This window comes from Medicago truncatula, chromosome 1 (genome assembly GCF_003473485.1).
Source record: "Medicago truncatula cultivar Jemalong A17 chromosome 1, MtrunA17r5.0-ANR, whole genome shotgun sequence".
Lineage (NCBI taxonomy): Eukaryota > Viridiplantae > Streptophyta > Magnoliopsida > Fabales > Fabaceae > Medicago > Medicago truncatula.
The window spans coordinates 4347600-4371169 of NC_053042.1; the positions used below are offsets into that span (position 1 = coordinate 4347600).

Below are 23570 nucleotides of genomic sequence, written 5' to 3' on the forward strand. Positions count from 1 at the left end.
TAATTTATTCACAGGAAAACAATTTTATCCTCCTCTCTAATGTCATAGATAACAATGTATTTACAACTCTTTAAATCTCCTAATCTCGTTAATTAACATATAGAATAAAATAAAAATATATATAATATAAACACTGTATTAATGTTGATATTTTGAATCTATCAAATGAGATAAATAATGTCTATCTATGTTAACTTTGTTTTCTTTTTAATTATTATTTGAACTTAATTTTTTTTGATATATTTTAAAAATTTCTCTTTTTCATAGTTTGATAAATTATTGATCTACGTTTTTTAGTGGCAAATGTTATAATAAAAACAAAATCATAATAGTAAAAGAAGTATTCTAAATGTTGCATACAAAATAGAACAAAAGAAAATGAGAAAATAGTCGCAACAACAATCACTACTCATTAGAGACAACCGACAAGCAGACAAACCACGAAACCAACGAAAGCCATAACAAATTGCAACACCTCTATACTAAGGGAAGAAACAACAAAAGTCATAATCACGAAGTGGTAAACATATAAGAAAAATCGTTGTTACCAACAAACTACTACTAGCCCCAACATAATATAGGTTCCACTAATCTCATATAGTGCACACATGGATTACAAGAATTCTTAATAAAAAACCACTTTCATAATGATAGTTTGATCGTCTCTACATGTTGTTCTACAATCACAGTCTTTCCGTAAAAGATCAGATCATTACGAATGTTTTAAACCCTAACCCAAAAATAAGGATTAGATTGACATTAACGAAATTTGATTGTAATCATATGTAATTGGATAATCGTTCTTTTATATTTTGGCAATTACAATGTTCTTTCAAACGATTTTTATTTTGAAAAATTGGTTTTCTTTGCTATTTTTGAAAGGAAAGAAAATATTGTATTCGTGTGAAAGCTTATGTTTGTGTCGTTTTTTTTAACAATATGGACATCATTTGTTAAGAAAAGTTGTTGCTAATTATAATTTATAGTGAATAAATGTACTAACAATGCTTATGTTTTTTTTCTCTCTTCAAAATGTCGTGCCTTTAGGTTCGGTGCTCACCAAGAAGGGCAGACATGAATTGTATCATTATGTTATGTTGGTCGATCCTGCCCTCAATTAGTTTGAGGTAGTTATTGACAAAAAAAACATGACAAATTATGTTTTACCCATGGTTTTCCTGAATTGAACAAAGCTTCTAACTTGGAGTTTGGTGCTTGGATCACATTGATATGTGTTCGACCACGGTTGTTTGTCATTCGCGTGAAGTACAATTCTTCATTGGTCTTGAGGCTTGAACGAGCAATTTATGGTACAGAAGTTGCCTTTAAATTTGCTGGTATCACTGCACCAATCGGTAACGCCATGAATAAAAGAATTTTAAGTATTACATTCATAAATGGTAGGACATTTATGATGCTAACTTTGGTATTTTGGTATTTGTCCAACTAACTTTTCAATCTTAAATCTAGCCATAATTTTTGTGTATATTTTATTTAGCATAATACTAATTTGATCATTTTTTTCATAGACTTTAACTTATACTGACATTTGTGCTTACATAATCCATATAGAAGATTTTAAAGATTTTGGCTTGATCGATGATTATGGACATTATTGGACGATGAGAATTCAATTTGAAGTTGAATATAAGTTTGTTAAATTTAGAGGAGGCTGAGATATGTGTTGCACGAAAACTATATGAGGAAAAGAAGATAAAGATTGGTACAAGTGTTTTGGGGCATTATAGACTTATCTACTTTACATTGTTCAAATGATAATGTACTCATCCGATTTTTAATATAATCAAAAGTCAAAATATATTTAAAACGAATTAAGACCAAGTATATTTTGACGTTTGCTTATATTAAAAACCAGATGAATTATTACTTTACAAGTTTTTTTTAGTACAAGTATTACAAGTTAGACAATTTTGTTTGGCATTTAAATCTAATTTTCAAGTTTTAAGACACATATGTGGTTAGCCATTTGGAAATTTTGTCAAGGTCAATCGCTAAAACATGTTGATATATATCTGCAGATGTCTATGTTCTCACATGATCAACTGTATGTTGCAATATCAGGGTTACTTCAAAGAAAGGGTTGTAGATATTGTTAAATAATGATGACAGTGTAGATATTAATATAGTGTCAAATATGGTCTACAAAGAAGTATTATTTTTAAGTCAATGGGGTGCAGATGAATCTGCAACACCTTAGGTACGCCAAAATTAAACAAAGGATAAAAAAAAATTAGGGGGGGGGGGGGGGGGGGGGGGGCATAATAAATGCTTTTAAAGTCAAGCAAAATGCAAGGACTGCTCTTTAAAGTCACGTAAAATGTAGGGACCAAAAACATATTTAATCCTAAAAATAATTGTGACCCACTAACTGACACATCAACATTCCGTTAAAGAATTAACAGCATGGATTAATTTTGATAACGAATATAAAATGTGAGGATTTTAAAAACATTTAATGTAGGGACTATTCTTCAAAGGGGCGCAAAATATAAGGACTAAAAACATATTTAACCATTATATTTTCAAGTTCACTTTCTCCAAAATGCATGTGGTAGAATTCAAGCAAACAGTCCTCGTGAGCATAACTCAATTGGTATGGACATACATTATTATATGCAGGGGTCAGAGTTCGAACCCCAGACACCTCATTTATTCACCTTAAAAAAGATGAATTCTAGCCACTAAGCTCCTTGACAAAAAATTAATTAATAATTCAAGCAAACAAACCATCGTAACTTTGGCATGAACGTTACAATATATCGATCAAAGTTCAAACCAATTCTCCATTTATTTATTAGGTTAATTTCTCTTAGATGGATGAAATAACAATGATTATTAAAAATTCACCCACACAAATGGAGAAACTAAAATTCAAACTTCGATCACAACATCCATTCTAATAATATCGACATTTTTGTTAGTTAAACTAAGATTTGTGACCTACTACTAAGGTGGGTGTATTGAATTGGGATTTTAAAAGACTTTTATTCAATCAAGACTTTTATAGAATATAAATAAATCATGTGGTATTCAATCAAGACAATCAAGACTTTTTATTCAGGGCAACGAAATTCGATGGTATTCAAATGAGACTTTGGCTGACTTATAAAATGTTTGCTGGTATTCAAAAGTATACAGATTTTAATGGATTCTTTTATGGAGTGGATTTTGTGAGAATTTTTAGCTAAAAATACACATAAGATGCTTATTCAACAATCTCACAAATATCCTTCAGACTTTTAGAGACTCCCATAATTTTTGTTTTGTTCTTGTCTCATACCACACTCATACCTTTTTCTTGGTATTATTCATAAGCCTTCAGCGCTACTATTCTACTATTATTCCTTGTTCACCATGCTTGTTCATGAGCCCTTTTCTTATACACGTTTACATTACAGTAAATATTACAGAGTTTTTCGTTATTTATTTTTTAGCAGTTTGTTTTGTTGTTTGTATATCCTACGTTACTTTGCAACCTTTTGTTATTATTATTAGTAATATTAATTTATTGTTTTATTTTTATTTTGAGTAACTTGTAAATATTATAATTATTAGGGTTACCCTAATTATTATTAGTAAATTCCATATTTTAAGTTCGTAATTTTTTTCATTCACTCTTGTCATTTTGAATTTTTCTTAAGAATTCATGTGATCCTCTCAAATATTAAAATTTTATAAAGTTTATTGTGTTTAAAATCTGTCTTATAAATCCATTAAAATCTGTGCTAAGATCTTTAAAATGACAAGAGTGAATGAAAAAAAATCAAAATCTCTCAAATCTTATAAATCCATTGAAATCTTAACAAATCTGTCTTATAAATCCATTGAAATCTTGTGTTCAAAAATCCTAATTGTAAAAAGTCATTTAAAATCCCATATAATCAATAGAATTACACAAAGTCTTTTAAAATATACAGGATTTTGTTTTCCAAAATAATCTCTTAAAATCCCAATCCAATACACCTAAGATGAATTTATAACACTAACCTTTTTTTTTTACCAGAGAAAAAAAAAACAAAATATAAAATTTGATTACAGGTAAAAAAGACAAAATGAAACCCATTTTCGACAAAAAAATTAATAAAAATACACTTTTTTTTTTCTTTTTCATTTGGGCAAATGAAAACCTCCATCAAATCAAAACCCTCGTTTGCTTCAGAAACCAGCTGCAGTCGCACCGAGCTCAATTGGCCGGAAAACGCCGCCGGACTTGGTCGTCGTTAGGAGCAATTCCACCACCGGAACCACCGACAAACGCTTCCAGGTTTTCCTTTTTCTTCCAATCTCCTATATCGCGCACGATTATACAATTGCATATAATCGCGTTTCAGAAAAAGCTCTTACCTCACACCGCGATTAACAACTTATTGAATTAACTAGTAACATACCCGTGCTGACGCACGGGTACAGTAACCGTTTGTTGTTTAAAACAGTCTGATTTTCTTTTTAATGGTTGTTGTTATATATTGTTATTTAAAAATTTGATGTAATATTTTTTTTTAGGTTTTGAAAATGTTAATATAACTTCTTTACATGTGATGGGCAGTTATTTCTCTATAATGATTGTTACATTTTCCAGAATATGATAATGCACATTAAAATATAATACAATTTTTACATAACATAAGTTTATTTAAATTTGTTAAACTTGAAACGTAAACAGTGTTATAATATTTGAATATAATGGAAAATGAGATATTGTGTGTATATTTTAAGTCTTTATAGATATTAAAAATAATATCCAACAATTTATTATAATATTACAACTTTTGCTCAAAAAAAATAATTACAACTTGTCATGTAATATTATAAATAGTTTAACAACATTTTATAATTGAATTGAGGTGATGATATTATAAATAGTTTAAATGTTTTAGCATGAACAATTTTTATAAAGGACAACTTGTTGTGTAAATCAAAGTTAGTTTAGTCAATGATAATATATCTTGTGTATTTTATTTTATTTTTCTGAAAGATTAGTCAATGTTCATTTATCTCGTGGATTTTAGTTTATGAGGGTTCAATATCATTATAGAATTGAAGTGAGGTGACATGAAACATTTTAGCAAAACCAATTTTTTATAAATATCGTTTATCAAAGTAAGTTTAGTTTGTCTCGTGCATTTATGTTACTTTTGAAATTTTAGTCCATGACCACTTATCCGATGCATTTCAGTTATCTACGAAATTTTATTCAATCTCTGTTTATCTTGAGCATTTTAGTTAATAAGTGTTCAATATCGTTGTAGAATTGAATTGAGGTGATGATGTTATAAATAGTTTAAATGTTTTAGCAGGAACATTTTTTATAAAGGACAACTTATTGTGTAAATCAAGGTTAGTTTAGTCATTGATAATTTATCCCGTGTATTTTATTTTATTTTTCTCAAAGTTTAGTCAATGTTCATTTATCCCGTGCATTTTAGTTTATGAGGGGTCAATATCATTATAGAATCGAAGTGAGGTGACATTATAAACAACAGGAACATTTTAGCAAGACCAATTTTTTATAAATATCGATTATCATAGTTTGTTTAGTTAGCGACAACTTATCTCGTCCATTTATGTTACTTTTGAAATTTTACTCAATGACCACTTATCCGATGCATTTCAGTTATCTACGAAATTTTATTCAATATATGTTTATTCTGTGCATTTAAGTTGATAAGTGTGCAATATCGTTGTAGAATTGAATTGAGGTGATGATGTTATAAATAGTTTAAACGTTTTAACAAGAACAATTTTTATACAGGACAACTTGTCGTGTAAATAAATGTTAGCTTAGTCAATGATAATTTATCCCGTATATTTTATTTTTTTCTGAAAGTTTAGTCAATGTTCGTTTCTCCCGTGCATTTTAGTTTATGAGGGTTCAATATCATTATAGAATTGAAGTGAGGTGACATCATAAACAACAGGAACATTTTAGCAAAACCAATTTTTTCTAAATATTGTTTATCAAAGTTAGTTTAGTTAGCGACAACTTCTCTCGTGCATTTATGTTACTTTTGAAATTTTAGTCAATGACCACTTATCCGATGCATTTCAGTTTTCTACGAAATTTTATTCAATCTCTGTTTATCCTGTGCATTTTAGTTTATAAGTGTTCAATATCGTTGTAGAATTGAATTGAGGTGATGATGTTATAAATAATTTAAATGTTTTAGCATGAACAGTTTTTATAAAGGACAACTTATTGTGCAAATCAAGGTTAGTTTAGTCAATGATAATTTATCCTGTGTATTTTATTTTATTTTCTAAAAGTTTAGTCAATGTTCATTTATCCCGTGCATATTAGTTTATGAGGGTTCAATATCATTATAGATTTGAAGTGAGGTGATATTATAAATAGCATGAACGTTTTAGCAAGACCAGTCTTTTATAAATAACAATTGGTTATGTGTATAAAAGTTAGTTAGTCAACGACAACTTATTCTGTACATTTATTAATTAATTGTAAATTTCTTTTTGTGATAGTTTTTAAAATTTCTGCCACACCACACACACTACTACCACACTTCAACTCTATACACATTATCACTCTCTTTCTATTATTCAAATTCCGAAATCCTCACACGTCTCACATATCAATGACATTTTGACTATATATATTACGACTTGTACTGTGCATAATAATTATTTTTAATTTTTACCATGGACAATTCTACCTATGTATAATATTTATTTAAAAATTTGTATCCATGACGACTTGTCCTATATAGAATAGTTAGTTTAAAATTTATATAATTGTTGACTTGTATTGTACGTTATAATTATTTTAATTTTATGTTATTGACAACATCTCATGTGTATAATAATAGATTTTTAAATTTTCAACAGTGACATTGTCTATAATCCTTAAAAAAAAACTTATATCGTCTATAACAATTATGCTAAAAAATTTATCAGTGTCGATTTGACCTGTGTCAAATAATATTTAAATTTGAACATTGAACACTTATCAAGTGTGAAATAAAGATTTTAAAATTTATATCAACGTCGATTTGTCTTTTGTGTTATAACTATTTTATTTTATTTTATCAAAAACAACCTGACTCATGTATAATAATTATTTTATAATATGTAGCTTAGTATTTATTTTGAACATTTAATCAATACAATCCCGTGTATGTGTTTAACGGTGATGATAATTATTTCTATATTTTTATTTGTGACGACTTGTCCATTATATAATAATTATTTTAAATTTTCAACAATGACAACTTCTTCTATGTATAATATTTGTTTTAAAAATTTGTGAGACTGACGACTTGTCCAATGTATAATAACCATTTTAAAATTATATTATTGGTGAATAGTCACATGTATGACCATAGTTTTAATTTTTTTATCAATAACTAACATGAGCAAAAATATTGGTGAATAGTCACATGTATAACCATAGTTTTAATATTATTATTTTTTTTGAGAAAAATAATTTTGAAATTTAAATAGTTAAATATATTATTTTTATAATTTTAATATTTTTAAATAGTTAAATATATAATAAAAATTAATTGAGTGATATTAATTTTGAAAGAGAATATAACGACTTCTCTCTCTCCCGTATACCATATATTTGAAAGAGAATTTTTATTTATTTTTTTGTCAAAATTTTAAAAGGAACTTTCAAAAAAAATATTGAGATAAAAAAGTTTTGTTTTTAAATGAGTTAAAAGAAAATAGGACGGACTTCTTTAAATTTCGGCCCATTAATAGCCAATAGCCCAAATTATAACACTAAAACAAAGAAAATCATAAACCAAATATTCATTTCAACTTCTCATTCTCTCTCTCATTCAAGTGTTCTCCACCCGCATTAGAAACCCTAGCCGCTGCCACCCTATTTCTGGCGACTAACCACTTCGACCAGCCTTCTTTTTCCAAACGAAATGCATACTATTGAAGCTCTCTTTCTCCTCTATCTTTCTATCAAATTATATTTGCAAAAGGAGGAATCTTGAAAATTAGTAATTTTGAGATCTGTGTTGTCTAACACTTTCGTTGTTTCATTGTAAATTTTTACCACGTTTGACCCCATCACTCAGTACAAAACTCAAATGTTTAGGATGCTTTAGAGTTCAGACCATGTTTTTGACTGCCTATTAACTGAAATTGTCACTATAACACCTAAATATATGCACAATACTTCTTCATATGCATCTACTACATCAATGGAGTGCAATTTTTTCTCAAACTTCATACATGCAACAACAAAAACAACATAAGAGACACTAAAAGATAAGTATCAGATCTGTGTAATTTCTTCTCAACTTTATGCATGCAACAACAAAAACAACACCATAAGTGACTATATGTATCAGATCTGGTTTGGATTTGAGATTTTTTTAATAAATAAGTTTTACAAGTGTTGAAACTGTAGATCAATCATTTATAATCGAAGTCCTTCAAAAGTAGATATTAGTGACGACTTCGCCCATGTATAATAATAACTTTTAAAGTTAACAATGACAACTTATTTCGTGTATAATAAATATTTTACAATATAATCCCTCAAAAAAATATTTTATAATATATATAAGTGATTTTCTTAAAAAAAAAAATATATATAAGTGATGACATGTCACATGGTTAATAATTATTTTGAAATTTATATGAGCGACAACTTGTTTATTATGTTCTAATTTTTTTTTTTAAAATTAATTACAGATAATGGTCATGTATAACTAATTTCCACTGATAACTGTAGACTAATTTATTTATTTTGCTGGACTTCGTTTTTTAGATATTGTTAGAAGATTTAGATGTTAGTAGATTTATATCAGTGACAATTTCGCCATAATAATAATTATTAAAGTTTTTTTTTAAGTTAACAATAACAACATGTATAATAAATATTTTATAATATATATATATATATATATATATATATATATATATATATATATATATATATATATATCATGTGGTTAATAATTATCTTAAAATTCATATCGGCTAAAACTTGTCTTTGTGTTATAATTATTTTGAATTTGTACTCAATGATAACAGATGCTGTGTATAATTCTATTATTTTTTTAAGTTAGTTTTTCACTTACGTTATGGTTTGAAGAAAAAAAAAGAGAATAATGTTTTTTTGAAGGAAGGAGAATAATGTTTAATAATATATATCAGTGTATCTCTTGTCTCGTGTATAATAATTATTTTATAATATATATCAGTGATGACAAATCATATGTTCAATACTTATGTACTCGTGAGCTTAGCTCAGTTGGTTTGGATAATGCATAATATATCCAAGGTATGGGGTTCAAACTCCGACCACTACCAAAATATATTCAATACTTATTTTAAAATTTATATCAGCATATCTTTATAATAATTTTTTAAATTTTTTGCGAAGTGACAACTTGTCTCGTTTACAACAATTATTTTAAAATTCTGAAGTGATGAGTTGACCCTTGTATGATATATTTTGTCAATCTTTTTTAAAACTTGTCTCTTAAACTATTTATGCATCGTCTGTTACTGCCTCACTTCAAATCTATACACATCACTCTTTTTCTACTACTCTCTTTGGTATGTTGTATGTATCAAACGATCAATGTTTTACCGTTATTTTTATGTAACAATGAAATATATTTAACTTATGTTTTTATGAATATAAAAAAAAATTAAATTTTAATATTCATTAATTAATGTAACAACACGTCTTTAGATCTTGTAAAAAAACACGTCGTTAGATATATATATATATGTGTGTGTGTAAAATAACATTTTTTAAATTATATTTTTAGAGGTTAAATAAACAACTACTATTTTTTTATTATTTGATAAAGAAATTATTATTATTTATATATTTTTTAAAGAATTTATTTATTTTTATTTTTATTATGTTACACTAATTTTGCAATAAAAAAAGTCCATACCCCTTTACCCCTTTCTATCTCGTACAAATCTAGAGTATTTTTTATAATTTTCTTTTTATTTTATTTTTTGTCATTTAACTTTATTCCACACACACCATATTTATTTCAAAGTTAATTTTCTCTCTCTTCACCAAAGAAATCTGGAAAACTCTCTCATTCTCAAACAAACCCTAGCCGCCGCCTCCTCCCTCCTTCAGTGTCTCCGGCGGTCGTTACATTGCTCCACCATCTTCATTTTTGAAAATCCATCACCATAAAAAGAGTCCCCTCCATCTTCTCTACAAAACCCATTTAAAAATATCAGGAACGGACAACCTTCGCCGGTGACCACCATTCCGGAGCTTGCAACCACCGCGCCGGGAAAGAGCTTACGTGTTTTCATCCCAATCTTGTATGTTGTCCAGATCTTTACATATTTTGTTTCCATTACATGCAACAACAACAATACAAATATGAAATTGGATGTGATTTTGTTTTATTTCTAGAGATGTAAATTTTTTTTTGTAGATGAATCTCTTTTAGTTCCGATGCTACTGATAAAAAAGTCTGTTTTTTCAATGAATCTTTGATAGAACAGATTTTTTATTTTTTTTTATTTTTTACAGATGAATAAAAATTTTATTTGCAAATCAAAAGATTTTTTTTTCTTCACTTTCAATATTCACTTTCTGTTATTACTTGTTATGATTTAACAAAAATTTCACTTAGATTTTCTTGTAATATGACTCAAATAATATTCATTTCTTTCTAAAAAAAATTCACTTTATGCTATTACTTTACTTGTTGTGGTTTAACTAAAAACATAGTTTTTTTTTTTATTTACAAATGAATATATTTTGTATATTTGCTTTTTTGTTGTTGATATAATTTTAAAATTGTGTTAGGACTGTTTTTGTTAAATATACATGATATGAAGGTCAACAACAAATGAAATAATTAATGATATTAGGAAAATGAATTCTTATACCTGCCGTGTTCTTCTTGTTGTCAAAGAGAGAAGAGGAAAAGGAAAATGAGAGAGGAGAGACAGTTGAGAGAATGAGAGAGAGATTTTTTTTTTTTGAAAGAGAGAGAAAGAGAGAGAATGAGAGAGTATTAAATTATGAAGGAGTAGTGAATGACAATATAAGAGTATTTGAAATTTGAAATTGAAAATTCGCCTCCAATTGATTGTAGATCTGACATTAGATTATATCTTTTTTGTACAAAAGAAAACTTTTTTCGTTTTCCGTGTCAACCAAAATCGGATTTATTTAGTTGGCATCAAATGTAAATGACTTTATGAAGAGCAAATGAACTAAACTATTAGTTATTTGTAGTTACATGACATCATCTTAGTTAATTGTGGTAATTTGGTTGAATAAAGTAAGTTAAAGACAGATTTTACCCTTACTTTGGTGATTTGTCAATTAACCAGACTGGGGCATTAATAGGATTTCCACAACATCTTCTCTTCTTATATCAAGAGAGATTTTTAACTGCTTATTGACTCAAGCTATATATGCATGTATGTTTGAAGGTGAAACCGTGAAAGCAGAAAAAAAATGAAAACGATTACAGGACATTGTGAATCATCTAAAGAGATATCACTTTCAAAAGCTTCAAAAATTCTCTCCAAATTTGTCTCTGCTGACAACGGTGCTTCCCATGTCATCAACGCTTATCTGCTCCGTGCTTCTACGGCGTTCAACGAGCTCAATCAGCTTCATAAGGAGCTTAAACCGGCGCAGTCTCATAGGAAGAATCGTCGAAGCCACACAACGGATGATAGTGGTAGACTGGTTGAAAGTTCTGTTCGGATTGATGTTAAACTTGGTCGAGAAGTTGTTGGTTCTGTCGTGGGTAGAAGTGAGAAGCGTGATAAGAAAGATGGAAAGAAGAAACTTGAATTTGGAGAGAGCGTAAAGAAGAATGGAAGTGAGTTAAATCAGGGTGATGAAGGAAGAACGGAGGGAAAGAAGCAAAAGAGCGAGAAAAAGAACAAGAAGAAGGAAAAGAGTGTAGAAGGTGAGAATGTGAAGGTTGAAAGTGGAGGGATAGTTCCTCCTCAGGAGTTAGAAATTAGGTCGAAAAGGAGAAATGAAGCGGGGAGTAAAAAGGAGAAGAGTTTAGAAGTTGGAAATGTGAAGGGACAAGAACAACATAAAGAGGTGGAGAAAAAACTAAGCAATGGTGTGAAGAGTGAAAGTGGAGGGCTAGTTGGTTCTCAGGATGTAGAAATTAGGTCGAAAAAGAAGCATGAAGCTGGGAGTGAGAATAAATTACATGCTGGAGAGGAAAAGACGGAGCAAAGGAAGAAGAGGAAGAATGAAGACGCAGAAGAGAGATCTGGGGAGAAGTCTAAGAAGAAAATGAAAAGAAAACACGAGGGTTAAGCTTAAATTTAGGTCGTTATTAAATTTGCTTGATAGCCAACCCCACTTAGTGGGATAAGGCCTGGTTGTTGTTGTAGTAGTTGTTAAATCTTTTTCAATTTTGATCAGGAATTTTCACGTGCAAGGTTGCTTACATTGTGGCATCACTTTTTGTACTATCATATAACATAAGAGGGATTTGCTTATTGATTCCTCTATTACATTGTTTTTGTCATACTAGGGTTATGCTTAAATTTACATGTTTACTAGACTCACTTGATCGCTGTTAAATCGTTTTGGAAATTGATGACAAATTTTCACTTGTAAGGTTGCTTACAATGTGGCGTCACTTTATGTAGTGTCATATAACATCAGAGGAATTGACTTTTTTGACTTCTTTCCTATATTTTGTTTTTGTGAATGCTTCTTTTTGGTCTTACAACTGTTACTGCAATGAGATGCAGTGTTAAGTTTCGGAATCAGCCGAGGAGGAAGTCATAAATAACATTAATTTCTTTACCATTTTTTTTTCGTGTTCCTAGGGTCATATATGATGAACCTTGGTTTTCACTCATACTTTAAATTATAGAGTTATTAGTTATTCCCTAATTCTTTTCTGCGGAGTCAATGAAACAGTTGCTCATGAATTCATTGTTGACTTAAGAGGCTTTCAGGTTAGACCATTTGATGATTGAAGTTGTTTTTCTTTCAAGTAATCATTATAATTATTCAAGATATGAATTGTGATTAACTGTAATCAATTTCCGATGTAGAATACTGCTGGGATAGAGCCTGAAGATGTTGTGAAACGTCTCATGGATAATGGATTTCATGGACCAACAATATCATTGCTTGTGCCCGATACACTCATGATTGAGCCTACTGAAAGTGAAAGCAAGGTATGCATATATGGACCTGCCTAGGAAGAAGAATTCTTTTTATCCTTGTCTGTGTTTCTTTTGCTCTGCAATTTCTCTTGTGTAACTTCTCAAATTCAACTAAACATTGCCTGCCTAAATTCAATGTATGCTCATTGACTAACTAATTTGAGGTTTTGACTTAGGCTTTGACCTTTATTTGTGCATTATGCCCAAAGGCGAATGTCCTATTATTTTTTTTGAACAAAGTGAATGTCCTATTATATAGGAGAAAACTTAGGTACTTTTCGTATGGCTCTTAACTAAATTCACCATTATTTCCTCAAATCCATAATTTTCTCAAAGTTTGTTATATCCAAAAAAAAATATGTATTTTTAGTTAAGAACCATACGAAAAACACCTAAGGAATTGTACCTAAGTTTTCTCCTATTATATATACCTCATTTTGATAGTTTGTTTACTTTTAGCTTTATCTTCTCTTATAATATCTTTTAATGCATTCATGTTTTGTCTCAACAGTGAATTTCTTTATAAATAATTGTCATGTTTCCATCGAGATCTTGAACGGGTGAAACTATAAAAAGTGGAAGTAAGATTTGGAGTTTTCCCTAGAAATTGCTGATTTAGATATAGGATTGCGTGAGGATAAGCATATGATTAATTTTGAGAGCATGCCTGAACAGAAAGAACATTTGGCTGAGTGGGAGAGGGTATACTTGTAACACTTGATTTGGATCTGTTTGGATAAATAACTTAATAATTAACGTCAGCCCTCTCCCACTCAGCCAAATGTTTTTTTCTGTTCAGGCGTGCTCACCGAATTAATAACATACTTATCCTCACACAATCCTATATCTAAATCAACGATTCATAGAGAAAACTCTAAATCTTGTTTTGATTTTTTAAAGTTTGACCCGCTCAAGATCTTGATGAAAACAGAACAATTATTTATGAAGAAATTTAGTATTGAGACAAAACTTGAATGCATTACAATAAATTATAAGACAGATATAGCTCAAAATAAACAAGTTATCACAATAAGGCCGGTATAATAGTACATATACATTCACTTTCAGGTAGAATGCACAAACTAAGGTCAAAGCCTAAGTCAAAACCTCATATGAGTTAATCAATGAACATACATTGAAGATGGGAAATTTGTCACCTTTAGGCAGGCAAATTTCTCAGTTTAATACAATATCCATATACTGTTCTTAGCTTATTTACATAAGCTCTCCAGGATAGCCTATTGCTTATGTGAAAACATTTCGTCTTTGTTTTACCTCTCGTTATTGAAATAACTTATACATAAGTACTTATATGATATGCGCAAAATTAAGCTATTTATTCAAACGTGCCTTTAGTAGACAGTATTGAGTAAACAACTGGCTGCTTTTTTTGTTAACAAATCAACTTATTTCATGCACTTATGAGTGATTATCTAAAATGTTGAGCAGGGAGCCCCTCGTCCACCACCACTGCTCGTGGGCTTGTAGCTGATGCATGGACAAAACCATAATCCAGGGAGTATGCAGCCTTCCCTGCTTTATGGCCGTGTTGCAAAGTTTTGGCTTACCACAGGTAATCATGTTGGTTATATAATTATATGATTCATTTGACATTCATCTCATAGTGAACCTACCTGTCATCCCTCAATGGATTTGTGTTTGAGTAAAATAACTTGATTAAGTGCTTACTCAATAATTCCAGGAAGTTTAACTGAATGCATATTCATAAGTTGTTCTTAAAAGTTTATTGGAATAAGCTGAAAAACTGTTTATAGATTTGTTATAAGTTATTCTTAGAAAGTTAGAATTGTATTCAAACACTAATATAAGTGTGTATGTCATGACATCATAAGTCCAAATAAACCATGGGTTATATCAGTTCATAAACAATGAATGGTTTATATAGGGTTCATTTACTTCTGGTGTTTCCTGTTTCCATTTCTACTGATAAAATAAACCTTAGAGAAGGCATTAGGAAAGTTGCTGAAAATGCATTTTTGAAAATTCAGTTTATAATGTTTTCAAAAATGTATTCTCTTCAGTTAGTTTTCATCTTCTCTATATTAAAAGGAAACCTTTATATCAAAGGTCATTCCAGCCACCCGGCATACAAGTAAAAATTGAATATGTTGTTAGAAAGTAAACAGACAATGTATATTTCAAATATATGCAGCAGTTTTTATTGATGTATCCCACCTCCATTTTGGCCGGTCAAACACAATCATTTTTTCTTTGCCATAGCACAACTGAACAATATCAATAATTTACGTTTATAAGCCATATGTGCTCATTATTATAGTAATATATAGATATAGCTTGTGGTTGACTACCTGTAATACTTATGCACTAATTTTTTGCGCATAATTTTATTTGATTAATTCATAGACTAATTATCATGATGTAAACTTGGTTTTGTCTATCAGGATGGTGACCGCAACCTGATTTGCACCCGTCTCCCAGCATCAAGTGTTGTTGAAGAACAAGCTGCTGCTGCAGCAGCGTTATTCCATCGTCACCTATTTTCATTTCCAGATGAACATAAACTCTATTAACTTTTGATTCCTCGTATGAACATGACGATAATCCACCGCTCTCATGTTTCATTCATCCCCTCTGCCCGAAAATGCAATGGTTCCCTTGAGACAGGTAGAACTGCAATAGTAACAAAGCTCTCCATCAAGAGAACATCGCTATCTAAACAATTGAACGTTTAACAAAAAAATGCTACTATTTAAATTACTTATGAATAATTTTTTTAAAAAGAGAAAAGTCATTAATTATATGTAAAAACTAAAAATAAAAGTGAATAAATAATTCTATATAGAAAAAAGAGACGAATCTCGACCATATGTTTTTAGGTAAATCATATTGATAATGAATATTTAAACTAGATATAATACAATTATAATGTATTGTCTATCATCTAGACCATCAATTGAATCATATGTGTAAATAGAACGAGTAAAATAATACTCGCTCCGTTTTATAATACATGTTCAATTTTTGCAATGTACACTATTTACTTGACTTACTTTGATAATGTTTTTTAACTAATGTATAAATATAAATATTAGCATGTAAGATGTTTGATTTGTTTCGACAAATATTTTCAAAATATTAATTTTTTTAATTTTTTTACTTTAGATAATTAAAGATATTAACGATTAAAATTGTGCATTGGCATATGTGAAGTAGTTGACTTGTCATTGAGATACACCTTATTGTTTATCATTATGAATAATTTTACACTGACATTTAATATAATACTACGATTATTTTCATGTCACACATTATGAAAGTCCTCGTAAACTTAGTTTAGTTGGTATGGACAATGCATAATATATGCAAGATCCGGAGTTCAAATCCCGATCCAAAAAAAAAAAAACATTATGAAAATATATGATTCGAACTAGATAATGAGTTTGGCTCCGTGGAAGATGGTCGAGCAACACTTCGTATGCGTTTATGAATGGTCGATGATATAACAATTATATACTTTCACCTTTGTCACATTCTTGCTCTTGACATTACTATCTTTGCTTTGACCGTTGACTGGTTTGAGTTTTTAATAGATTGGACTCTGGTCAAGTCTTGAAAAATACCATTATCAAAATTGGGAAAATGTGAAAAAAATATTTTTCAATCTTTTGACTAAAAACCAAAATTGGGGAAATGTGGAAAAATATTTTTCGATCTTTTGACTAGAAAAAAATAATTTTTTATTCAATGTTAATGTAAAATAATTTTGCAACTTACTACTCCGTCCGGTTTTAAGCAAAAGTGAAAATATATTTGGTCTTAATTGTTTAAATACATTTTGATTTTTGCTTATACTCCTTAAAAACCGGAATATTTAAAAAATAATTTTATTTTATTTTTAAAATATTAGTAGTATTTTTTATTTTTTCATTTGAGTTAGTAAAAAAAACTTTTTCATTTAATAGAAAGGTCAACTTTTATAGCACGAACATAACATTACATGACAAAGTGGTCCCCACAAAAAACAAAAAACAGACCGTTGCATTTCCATATTCCTAGATTTTATACCTCGAATTCCTCAAACATTTCATTGTTGTCTCTCTCACCTTTCTATTCTCTTTCCAACATTTCAAATTTCAAACTTTCAAAATCCCTCACAAGAAAAAACCTCTTACATCATCATCATCATCATCAATAACAAAACCCCCAAATCCAACATTGTTGTTCTGTTCTTACAACACAACATAAACCTTAAACTTCTCAAAACACTGTTCCACAGTGTTTCAGTATGAAGGAAGAAATTCATAACAACCCATCAGAAAATAAGACCAAAGTTTCAAAATTTTCTGATCAAAATCAACCACCAAAGCTTCAAACAACAAAAACAACCAACCCCAACAACAATAATCATTCAAAACCAAGGTTATGGGGTGCACACATTGTAAAAGGTTTTTCAGCTGACAAAAAAACCAAACAACTTCCGACAAAAAAACAACAAAATACAACAACAATAACAACCTCGGATGTTGTTACTAACCAGAAAAACGTTAACCCTTTCGTTCCACCTCATTCAAGAGTGAAAAGATCGTTAATGGGTGATTTGTCATGTTCTCAGGTTCATCCACATGCTTTTCCAACACATAGGAGACAATCTTCAACTGATTTGTTCACGGAGTTAGATCATATGAGAAGCTTGTTACAAGAGTCTAAGGAGAGAGAGGCCAAGTTGAATGCTGAGTTGGTTGAGTGTAGGAAGAATCAGAGTGAGGTTGATGAGCTTGTGAAGAAAGTTGCTTTGTTGGAAGAAGAGAAAAGTGGTCTTTCTGAGCAATTGGTTGCATTGAGTAGGAGCTGTGGATTGGAGAGACAAGAGGAAGATAAGGATGGTTCAACGCAGAATCTTGAGCTTGAAGTTGTTGAGCTGAGAAGGTTGAATAAAGAGTTGCATATGCAGAAGAGGAACCTTACTTGTAGGCTTTCTTCTATGGAGTCTCAGTTGTCTTGTTCTGACAACTCTTCAGAGGTATTTTTTTTTTTGTTGCAATTTGGTGATTTATTTTATTGAACACGGTTTTTTTTTCTTCTTGAAGGTTGTTTGGTTGGAATAGACAATATGAACAAGGTCATGTTTGGATAAACAGCTTAACTATATAAGCGCTTATCATATAACTGTTTATATATAAGTCGTTTCTGCAACAAACGATAAAATTAAGTCAAAATCTTTTCATTTGAGCTCTAAGTTGTTTTAAAAAGCTATCACAAGTGCTTTTAGAAATAAGCTTATTTATATGTCATAAGCTCTTTCCATATGCTCTCCCTAACGGTGTCACAAGTGTTTATGTCAAAACTCAATCCAAACATGTCCAAGGTGTATATACAAATTACAACAGAGGAGGAGAGTACACTTGTATCACCTTATTTGATTTTTTTTATAAGTGAATTGATGTTTTTTAATCAGTAATTCACTATTGATGCATCTAGATTCATTACTAAGCCTATGGAGAAAGAAATTCATCTTAGATTCCAAATTTATTTTTATAATTGAATTGTTTTTGGTTGCATGTTTTTCTCTTCTTAAGCTTACTTGGATCAGCTTCTAGCTTGTTAAAGCTTCTCAATTACATTAAATTTATGTTTCTTCCCTTAAAAAAAAGCCTCTATAAGCTTCTGAAGTATAGTTATTTATGGAGAAATTTACGAAAGTTATAAAAAATGGAAATGCAGAAACTAACTTCAACTTATTGTTTTGCACAGTTATTGTTTAGATTTTATTCGTATGTTTTTACAAGTGATTATTGAGAATTTATCCAAATTACAAATTGGCTTTTAACTTAGGTTAGTGTATGTTTTGTTAGTTACTTTTATATGTTCTTTTAACTTTTAGTTTTAACAACAATTTTCTCAAACTTAGGGTAAAAGCTTCTTTCTGTCTCACTTTTGTTTTTTCTGAATGCTGATTCCCATTTTTTCTCTCCATACTGTCCTTTTGCGATATGATCAGAGTGACATTGTTGCCAAATTTAAAGCCGAGGCATCACTGCTCCGGCTCACAAACGAAGACCTAAGCAAACAAGTAGAAGGTTTACAAACAAGCAGATTAAATGAGGTGGAGGAGCTAGCTTATTTGAGGTGGGTGAATTCGTGTTTAAGAACTGAGTTAAAGAATACATGCTCAACATTGGATTCTGATAAGCTATCTAGCCCTCAATCCGTTGTGAGTAGCAGCGGAGATTCTATTAGTTCTTTCTCTGATCAATGTGGTAGTGCAAATAGCTTCAATTTGGTTAAGAAGCCGAAAAAGTGGCCAATAACTAGTAGTGATCAGTTGTCACAAGTAGAGTGTACAAATAATAGTATCATTGACAAAAATTGGATTGAATCGATTTCGGAGGGAAGCAACAGAAGAAGACATTCAATTAGTGGTTCCAATAGCTCAGAGGAAGAGGTTTCTGTATTGAGTAAAAGAAGACAATCTAATTGTTTTGATTCTTTTGAATGTTTAAAAGAAATCGAAAAGGAATCGGTGCCAATGCCATTATTTGTTCAACAATGTGCTTTGGAGAAGAGGGCATTAAGGATTCCAAATCCACCTCCAAGACCTTCATGTTCTATTTCTAGCAAAACAAAACAAGAATGTTCAGCTCAAGTTCAACCTCCTCCACCTCCACCACCGCCACCACCTCCTATGAGTTTTGCATCGAGAGGTAACACGGCGATGGTAAAACGAGCACCACAAGTGGTGGAATTGTACCATTCACTCATGAAGAGAGATTCTAGAAGGGATTCTTCAAGTGGAGGACTCTCTGATGCTCCAGATGTTGCAGATGTTCGTAGCAGCATGATTGGAGAAATCGAGAACCGTTCGTCACATTTACTTGCTGTGAGTAGTTTTACACCTTATGTATCCAACTTTATTGAAGCCGTTGTATTTATACTGGTGAATGGTCTCCATGATATCTTGAATACTAATACCTATTTCATGAACATCTTGAATATTAATATCTATTTCTTAAGATACAGATAAAGGCTGAATATTAATATCTATTTCTTAACATACAGATAAAGGCAGATATTGAAACACAAGGAGAATTTGTAAATTCATTGATTAGAGAGGTGAACGATGCGGTTTATGAGAACATAGATGATGTAGTGGCATTTGTGAAGTGGCTTGATGATGAACTTGGCTTCCTTGTAAGTTTCTTTGTGCTTGTAATAACATGTGTAGCATGAAATTGTGCCATGTAAAGACTTACTGTATCATTTTTGCTTCCTTATCCATCACAGAATTATAGTATGTGACTATTATTTTACATGAGATCAAGAAGATTCATTTCTGTTAATGCTAATAAAATTTATTATTGTTGCGTATATATTATTTCTTAGGTGGATGAAAGGGCTGTCCTTAAGCATTTTGATTGGCCAGAGAAGAAAGCTGACACATTAAGAGAAGCAGCATTTGGATATCAAGATTTGAAAAAATTGGAATCAGAAGTTTCCTCCTACAAGGATGATCCCCGGCTACCTTGTGATATTGCTCTAAAGAAAATGGTTGCATTATCAGAAAAGTAAGCTACTCAGATATCTCTGAAAGTGCTTTGTGATTTTATAGTTTCATGTTACATGACACTTTTGTTATTTGTGTTTCATTGTAGGATGGAACGTACGGTTTATACACTTCTCCGCACGAGGGATTCACTGATGAGAAATTGCAAGGAGTTTCAAATTCCTGTAGAATGGATGCTTGATAATGGAATTATTGGCAAGGTATACCATAAGGCTTGATAATAATGCCATAATGCCATTGCATCACTATGATAGCAGAACATATAAGTTGATACTTGTTTGACCGACTGTTTTTTCATCCAATAACAAAAACATGTTTCTTTTGGATTGTGCTAATTGTTTCCTAAAGAGTTGATAAGAAAAAAAAAGCATGTTATTTATCGATATATGAAGGATTATACTGGCTTTGTAGTATCCTATGACTATTCTGGAAACTTGATACAACTTGTCATAACATTGGATTCAACAATTTTTTGTAGATAAAACTAGGATCAGTTAAATTGGCCAAAAAGTATATGAAAAGGGTAGCCATTGAAGTTCAAACAAAGTCAGCATTTGATAAAGATCCTGCAATGGATTATATGGTTCTCCAAGGAGTGAGATTTGCTTTCAGAATCCATCAGGTATTTCCCATATAATATACTCCAGTATCTTTGTCCATGCTTTTAGGTTGGTGCCTCCAATGTAAATTGATGTTTCTTCTCTCTTAAGATTAAATGCAAATTTTATTAGTTAGCTCTCTCTGGTATACTCAAATCACAACAGTGTCATGCTACCGGACCTTTCTAGAATCACTGAACAGCCTAAAAGATAAATATGTCATATTGACCAAGGGCAGATCCACATTATTATAGGGTTTTGCCTCACCTAGGATTGTTCATGAATCGTTTCAAATCTAAATTATTATACAAGGATTATGCCTCGCCTAGGATTGTTCATGGTTCGGTTCAAACTGTACTGAACTGTTATAACACTTTAGTAAAACTGAACCGAATCATTAATGATTTGTTCCAAACCAAACTGGTATAGAGGCTCGGTACATCAGTTCTGTGCTTACAAACCAAACTGTTCTTTTTTTGAATTGTGTTGATTATTTTTTAACCAACCTGTACCAAATTGCTATTACTAATAACTGATAATTAGGAATGTTGAAAAAAAAAAAAAAACTAAAACTGAACTCAATTGTGAATATTATATGACCATTAAAAAAAAAAACATTAAACCAAACTGCATCAAGAAGAATCAAACTGTGAGTTGCAGTTTTTTTTTGTTTTTTGGTGTGGTTGGTTTAACGGTTCAATCCAATTTTTGTTTTTTTAACAGTCCTAGCCAGAACATAAATTTCCTGAACCTGTCTTTGTTATTAACTACTAAATATGCAGCAAGATGTAATTTTGATTTGTTAATGCAGTTTGCAGGAGGGTTTGATGCAGAAACAATGCATGCATTTGAGGAACTTCGCAATCTTGCTTCTCTACTTAACAAGACATAAAGAGAATGATGAGTTCATTTCCAGCTTACCATCTCAGTAAGCCATATACTATGATTGGATTACATTTTTCATAGGTGCAATCTGGATTGGATTAGTTTTGTATTTGGTCTATGATTGCACTACATTTTGGTACTAAGAGATTGGCAAGATTTTGTTGTATATTAGATATAACCGGGGAATTTTGGGAGAGAACAAATGTAATATCATTCAAATAGCAAGAACAACTTCAAAATCAAATTATGCTGTGTAACTTAATAAAACAATGAAGAAAAATTTATTATGTGGTACAAAGTGATTCCCTACCATTTTGATTAAACTAATTTACTGAAATTTACAGTGCAAGTTGCAATGATGTAATGACCAATATGAAGCATGCAGATATATTATAAATCAAGCAAAATGAAAATCTGCTTTGTGCATTGTATTGACTTTGGACATGAAAAAAGTATACGCAAAATGATTCAATTTCAGGCTGTATCTGAAACTTTTGTGAGGATAAAGAAAACTCCTTGATTCATTTTTAAGGAAATGGCGACGGCGCGAAAAATAGTCAAAAGCTATAAATTCCACGCATGAATTATGCTATGGAGATAGATACATACTACTTTTGCCATGATAAACGGGCTTTGTCTTGCAAGACATTTAGAACATCTCCAACGAAGTGTCATAAAAATTTCATCTTAATTTTTTTGGTTCATTGGAGGAACCATGATGCGACAAAATGGATAACGTATAAATTGTTTTTTTTTTTTTTTTAAGGAACGTATAAATTGTTAAGTATTTTAAATAAGATATGATATCATGGAATAATATTGGATTAAAATATAAAATAAAAACATGGGTTGTTTAAGAATTATATAATTTTTTTTACTATTGGAGCAAAATGGATATGAGTTTCATAAGTATGATGTGGCATTGAAGGACCATTGTTTTAGTTGTGTATGAAATTCAAAGTAGGTTCCATAAAAAAATGACCGTTAAAGATGCTTTTAGGTTGATAAACGCAAAGAGCATATCAAACTAGAGCTTTCAATATTGAGTTTCAAACACTATGAAACCGATTTATAACATTTTGTTTTCCATTGTAGCATATTTACGTGACAATCTAAGTTTCATTCGAAATTACATAATACCTTATTTAAGCTATCACTCATATGAATATGATGTACCAATAAAATCAGTTGGAATTGGAAAACTTATCTTGTGTGTCTCACATATTCTCGGACAAAAATTAATCACGGTTAAATATATAGTCGTGAAAACTTTATAAGATAACATGATAACTCCAATAATATAGTTGAAATTAAGAAAATAAATACAAATATAATGACTTTAGTTAGGTTTAGTCTCGAGCATAAAAAAATTAAACCAAAGCATATGTTTA

General features: G+C 30.3%; 2 protein-coding genes across 3 annotated transcripts; both read left to right on the plus strand.

Moving 5' to 3' along the window:
• The first annotated feature begins 9986 nt into the window (after nt 1-9986).
• LOC11414512 (protein PXR1) lies at nt 9987-12592 on the plus strand. The gene is made up of 2 exons (XM_003588956.4): nt 9987-10302; nt 11431-12592. Exon 2 carries the CDS (start codon nt 11456-11458, stop codon nt 12284-12286), a length of 831 nt encoding a protein of 276 aa, XP_003589004.1. The 5' UTR covers nt 9987-10302; nt 11431-11455; the 3' UTR covers nt 12287-12592.
• A 132-nt stretch (nt 12593-12724) lies between these two features.
• On the plus strand, nt 12725-22423 carry LOC11411533 (protein CHUP1, chloroplastic). Of its 2 annotated transcripts, XM_024775313.2 has the most exons (11): nt 12725-12939; nt 13039-13164; nt 14602-14725; nt 15576-15798; nt 17747-18154; nt 19133-20011; nt 20191-20322; nt 20515-20696; nt 20784-20895; nt 21174-21317; nt 22106-22423. In XM_024775313.2, exons 4-11 carry the CDS (start codon nt 15748-15750, stop codon nt 22184-22186), a joined length of 1989 nt encoding a protein of 662 aa, XP_024631081.1. In that variant the 5' UTR covers nt 12725-12939; nt 13039-13164; nt 14602-14725; nt 15576-15747; the 3' UTR covers nt 22187-22423. The 2 variants fall into 2 exon arrangements, with proteins under 2 accessions (XP_024631081.1, XP_003589006.1); XM_003588958.4 differs by lacking the exons at nt 12725-12939; nt 13039-13164; nt 14602-14725; nt 15576-15798 and having other exon boundaries at nt 17209-18154.
• The last annotated feature ends 1147 nt before the right edge of the window (nt 22424-23570 follow it).